This window comes from Myxine glutinosa, chromosome 4 (assembly GCF_964187855.1).
Source record: "Myxine glutinosa chromosome 4, kmMyxGlut1.1, whole genome shotgun sequence".
NCBI classification, from domain to species: Eukaryota; Metazoa; Chordata; class Myxini; order Myxiniformes; family Myxinidae; genus Myxine; species Myxine glutinosa.
The window spans coordinates 210,873,493-210,879,492 of NC_136264.1; the positions used below are offsets into that span (position 1 = coordinate 210,873,493).

General features: G+C 38.1%; 1 protein-coding gene across 7 annotated transcripts in view; it reads right to left on the minus strand.

Annotated features, from left to right (window-relative positions):
• LOC137425676 (collagen alpha-3(VI) chain-like) overlaps positions 1 to 6,000 on the minus strand; it is a 100,729-nt gene that overhangs the window by 46,299 nt on the left and 48,430 nt on the right. For all 7 annotated transcript variants that reach the window (XM_078776971.1, XM_078776969.1, XM_078776968.1 and 4 more), the window contains exons 9-16: positions 5,545 to 5,929; positions 5,197 to 5,268; positions 3,428 to 3,553; positions 2,308 to 2,388; positions 1,965 to 2,090; positions 1,010 to 1,353; positions 525 to 870; positions 194 to 265 (exon numbers count right to left, since the gene is read on the minus strand). In XM_078776971.1, the coding sequence (XP_078633097.1) occupies positions 194 to 265; positions 525 to 870; positions 1,010 to 1,353; positions 1,965 to 2,090; positions 2,308 to 2,388; positions 3,428 to 3,553; positions 5,197 to 5,268; positions 5,545 to 5,929 (1,552 nt within the window). The remainder of the gene's footprint in view (positions 1 to 193; positions 266 to 524; positions 871 to 1,009; positions 1,354 to 1,964; positions 2,091 to 2,307; positions 2,389 to 3,427; positions 3,554 to 5,196; positions 5,269 to 5,544; positions 5,930 to 6,000) is intronic.

Sequence of the window (6,000 nt, forward strand, 5' to 3'; positions counted from 1 at the left end):
TCAACAACACGGATCGAGTGGAGAATGGTGTTTTGAAAATAAGAGAATATTGCATCCTACTGAGGAATGCAGGTTTAAAACATTTAAATATGGAGAATTGTTACTGCAGTAATTTCTCATCGCTGTTTGTGTTTTTCTTTGAAATGCATGAAATTGATCAAATATTGTATGTGGAGAAAGAATGACAAATTACCAACAGTTGTGTGAATGTCAAATCCAACAGTTGCTCCCGGTTCACCTTCTTCAGTTGAGCCTAAAGTTGGCGCTGAAATTTCAACAAGAGAAGTATAGATTGGAGTGCAACAAGGAAAATGTAGAAGGCCGACTGTGAAAGCGATAACAATGTAAAAAAAGTTTTCAGCACTTAAGAATATTCTCACTTCAGAATTATCATCTCCATGTCCCCACCCAATCACACAACAACAACTTTCTTTATTTAAACACAATCAGGAGAACCAATTACTGTTTTAATGACCCAAACCTACATGCCATGGAGATTGCTGTCATTGCAAGAACTGACTTACTGGTTGCAAGTTGATTTATCTCAACAGCCAAGGGATTCTGCACAGTTGGTGTTTCCGTGACAAGGATTTGCGGAAGAACAAGAGCAGAAGTTTCAATAACCTCCTCAGTGGTCTCAATGACCTTGTCGACCGAATATGTCAATTTTTCAATCACAGTATCAAGTCTGGAGAAATTGTCGACCAGGATGATGTGCTGTTCATCAGGTGAACTCACAATCCTCTTTAATCGAGTTTTCTCAACATTCCCAACTGCAACAACAAATGTGTTCACATGGGTGTCGATCAAACTCTGCAGAGGAGCTTCAAATTTGTCATTGTTTGTTCCATCAGTGAGTAAGATGAGGATCTGCAAGAAAGAACATCTTTAGTCAGGATAAAATGAGGAGCATATGTCAACAAACAACTTCAAAGAAAGGCAAATGAGAGCTTCTTCACTCATGTCGATGTGTGGCATACCCTTCCACTTACAGGAAGAAAAGACCCACCTTAGGAATGTTTCCTCGGCCCGTCGGATGAAACACTGCAGAGAGCGAGTCTTCGGTGGAATCCCCTTCAGGCCTCGATTCGTTTATCAATTTTATGTCCCGTAAGACGCTCATTATGGATGACTTGTCGCTGAGCGTGTCCAGGTTGAACCGAATCTGTGTCGTAGATGTTTTCCCACTCCCAGTGTACTGCACGAGGGCCACTCGGACCTTGCTTGGGCCCACTTCCAGCTTATCCAGAAATCCAGTCAAAAACTCAGTCACCTTCATGAAGTTGTCATCTCCAATATTGTTGGAAAAATCCACAAGAAAAACTAAATCACCTTGTTGGTGCATTTTATGGGCTGAAAAGAGAAGAAAATACAAACTTCGAGTTGAAATGTTGAACATTGGGGAGGGGATATTTTTAATCAAATTGATGTTTTAGTCGGGAAAGGTCACAGAAAAAACAGAACAGGCAGGATTTTAAAATCCTCAAACAAATTTTGCACAAAACTGAAAGATCTTCATGTGTAAAGAGAGTTTGTAAAACACAAAAGGATACCGACACTGGGATGAAAGAGTTAAACTAAAGGTGCCATTGACAATTAGCCACAGGGAACAAAGTATAATATGATTGAATGTCACATGACAATGTGAAGATGTTTTATGTGACACGGAAATCTGAACTCATCACTCAAAACAAACATCCCCACGATTGTCTTCACATCAAAAAGAAAGTTAAATGAAGTTTAGTCAAAGTGCACGTTTCCCATAAATCTTTACATTATTTTTCTTTTTGGTGAAAAAGTTACGATTTTTATTATCATAATGATAGATATCTTCAGAGTATGAAAAGTGTACCTTTTTGAAAAATCATGATTGAAAAGCAAAGATTTTCGTGTGTTTTACAGCCCATAAATCACACAATTTCTACATGATTTACACATCACGTGATGAATGAAGTTCTACTGACTTCTCCCTGTAGTTGTCTCATCTTCAGGAGAGATCTGCGGGGCCGTCGCCGTGCCTGGTGCTGGAAGGAGAGGTAAGAGCACTCCAGCAAGGGTTGGTGGAGCTGTGTCCACTTGGATTGGCTCCTCTGTGGTATAACAATACAGTTACCAATTATCTACCATATAACAGAACATGAGAATTGTCTCGTTAACAAGAGAAACACTTCGTTTGAATGAGAAAACACAGATAAGTGAACTACAGTCTGAGAAAGAGTCATCTGCGTGATAAATGGGTTTTCTTGTAAATTCTGCAATCACAGGTAAACACGTGAAATGTCATTTGAAGGAGGAAGATCTGCTTACCGGTTGTTGGAGCCAAAGATGGGATGGAGGTTGCCTGGTTCTCAGCCACAACTGAACCCAAATTTGTTGAAGAGATTTCCACTGTGAGACACAATCAATGGATGACAAATAGCGTTTGCAATGTGTTTGTGTTTTTGATAGAAATAAAACAGATCAACATTTGAAACGATAAACCTTGACCTGATATTTTAAAGTTTGTGCTCAAACAATGACATAGTATTCAACGTTTAATTATCGGTGGAGGTTTATATGTTGCCTCCATGAAAATTGACAACTTCCGGCTCTTAGAGATAAAAAGGGAAAGTTCATTGTAAGTTAATTTTTCGAAAAGGTAATTCCATGATAACACCAGACGGAACAGTTTATGTTTGTATCCCATTGATAGGCTCGATCTGCTGACCTGAACTAAAATCGAATTGGCTTGTTCTTGTAATCTAACCAACTCATCCATCAAGGTTTGTCATAATCCAGCCACAACGTTTTGAAATATCGTGTTATTTATCGGTTGTGGCCCCATCTCTCAATGCTGAACAATTACTGAAGAAATTTAAAAATTCTCGCATCCGGATGCGGATTCGGATCCTCACTAAAATCTAAAGCATTCCTCCTTGTCACTCACTCAACGTGTCCACACAATATCACACTTATCCTGCTCACAGACAGACAAACAGACAGACAAACGGGTGAAAACATAACCTCTGTCCACCTTTGGTGGCAAGGTAATAAATTCCAAGATGAACAAGTGAAATCTAAAATGTTTACATACTTCTCTTGATCAAAAAAAAAAACATTTCGTTTTGGTCGAGAAATAATTTGTGATATTCCAAATCCATCACATGGAATGCGAGGAATGTTAATCTGCAAATTCTCTCCTGAAATATGGACTTCCTTTAACAACAACCAAAGGAAACAATGGACTCCAAAGGAATCGGTGGGTTCGCGTTCAATTTTCAGACATTTCCAAGTTAGTCAGCCAACATTCGTTCACACTATTATATTAATCAACCAGAGAGGAAGAGTAGAAAGAAGATTATTTGACATGTTTGTCACAATGTAGGGAAATTTAATAATCCATTGGTACATTATCTCAAATATAGACACCGACAAACACCTCACTCACTTTCCTCTGGATTTGTTTGAACCTCGGGAATTATTTCTTGGGCTGAAGTTGTTTCTCCTGTTTCCACAACAACTACTGAAGCGTGAGGGATGGTGGACGGTGTTGTGCCCTCCTCGATCACTGTTACTATGATAACAAATGGACATCAAAAATGTGTTCAACAACACCGATTGAGTTGAGAATGGTGTTTTGAAAATAAGAGAATATTGCATCCCACTGAAGAATGCAGGTTTATACTGAAGAATGCAGGTTTATACTGAAGAATGCAGGTTTATACTGAAGAATGCAGGTTTATACTGAAGAATGCAGGTTTATACTGAAGAATGCAGGTTTAAACTGAAGAATGCAGGTTTATACTGAAGAATGCAGGTTTATACTGAAGAATGCAGGTTTATACTGAAGAATGCAGGTTTATACTGAAGAATGCAGGTTTATACTGAACAATGCAGGTTTATACTGAAGAATGCAGGTTTATACTGAAGAATGCAGGTTCATACTGAAGAATGCAGGTTCAAACTGAAGAATGCAGGTTTAAACTGAAGAATGCAGGTTTATACTGAAGAATGCAGGTTTATACTGAAGAATGCAGGTTTATACTGAAGAATGCAGGTTTATACTGAAGAATGCAGGTTTATACTGAAGAATGCAGGTTTATACTGAAGAATGCAGGTTTATACTGAAGAATGCAGGTTTATACTGAAGAATGCAGGTTTATACTGAAGAATGCAGGTTTAAACTGAGGAATGCAGGTTTATACTGAAGAATGCAGGTTTATACTGAAGAATGCAGGTTTATACTGAAGAATGCAGGTTTAAACTGAGGAATGCAGGTTTATACTGAAGAATGCAGGTTTAAACTGAGGAATGCAGGTTTATACTGAAGAATGCAGGTTTAAACTGAGGAATGCAGGTTTATACTGAAAAATGCAGGTTTATACTGAAGAATGCAGGTTTATACAGAAGAATGCAGGTTTATACTGAAGAATGCAGGTTTATACTGAAGAATGCAGGTTTATACTGAAGAATGCAGGTTTATACTGAAGAATGCAGGTTTAAACTGAAGAATGCAGGTTTAAACTGAAGAATGCAGGTTTATACTGAAGAATGCAGGGTTATACTGAAGAATGCAGGTTTATACTGAAGAATGCAGGTTTATACTGAAGAATGCAGGTTTATACTGAAGAATGCAGGTTTATACTGAAGAATGCAGGTTTATACTGAAGAATGCAGGTTTATACTGAAGAATGCAGGTTTATACTGAAGAATGCAGGTTTATACTGAAGAATGCAGGTTTATACTGAAGAATGCAGGTTTAAACTGAGGAATGCAGGTTTATACTGAAGAATGCAGGTTTATACTGAGGAATGCAGCTTTATACTGAAAAATGCAGGTTTAAACTGAGGAATGCAGGTTTATACTGAAGAATGCAGGTTTAAACTGAGGAATGCATGTTTATACTGAAGGTTGCAGATTTAAACTGAGGAATGCAGGTTTATACTGAAGGATGCAGATTTAAACTGAGGAATGCAGGTTTATACTGAAGAATGCAGGTTTAAACTGAGGAATGCAGGTTTATACTGAAGAATGCAGGTTTAAACTGAGGAATGCAGGTTTATACTGAAGAATGCAGGTTTAAACTGAGGAATGCAGGTTTAAAACATTTAAATATGGAGAATTGTTACTGCAGTAATTTCTCATCGCTGTTTGTCTTTTTGTTTGAAGTGCATGAAATTGCTGAAATATTGTAAGTGGAGAAGAACGACAAATTACCAACAGTTGTGTGAATGTCAAATCCAACAGTTGCTCCTGGTTCACCTTCTTCAAATGAGCTCAAAGTTGTTGCTGAAATTTCAACAAGAGAAGAGTAGATTGAAGTGCAACAAGGAAAATGTAGAAGGCCAACTCTGACAACGATAACAATGTAAAAAAGTTTTCAGCACTTAAGAATATTCCTCACTTCAGAATTATCATCTCCAGGTCCCCACCCAATCACATAACACCAATTTCTTTATTTAAACACAATCAGGAGAACCAATTACTGTAATAATGACCCGAACCTCCACGCCATGGAGATTACCATGGAGTTTTAAAGACAGGAATGCTCACCAAGGGACATACCTATGATGTTTTTTCCATTATCTGAAGTTTCTGGTTCTACTGTTGTCTTATCTTTGTTCCCAAGTTCTGCCAGAGGAACCAGCACAGTTAGTGTTCCATTGTGAACATCTTGTGGAAGGACGTGAGGATTTGCTATGGTGATCTCAATAACCTTAATTACTTTCCTCACTGCAGATGTTAGTTTGTTGATAGCAGCGTAGAGTTCAGAAAAACTGTCCACCAAGATCAAGTGTTCATCAACAGGTAAACTTGCAATCCTCCTTAGTGGGTTTGTATCCAGCTTCCCAACTCCAACAACAAAAGTGTGAACATTCACATCTCTCAACCTGTGTAGAGGAGTTTCAAATTGGCCATGATTGGTTCCATCAGTGAATAAGATAAGGATCTGGAAGAAAGAGCATTTGTCATCATCATAAAATGAGAATGAGGTGTTTCTTTTTGGCGTGTGTGTGTGTG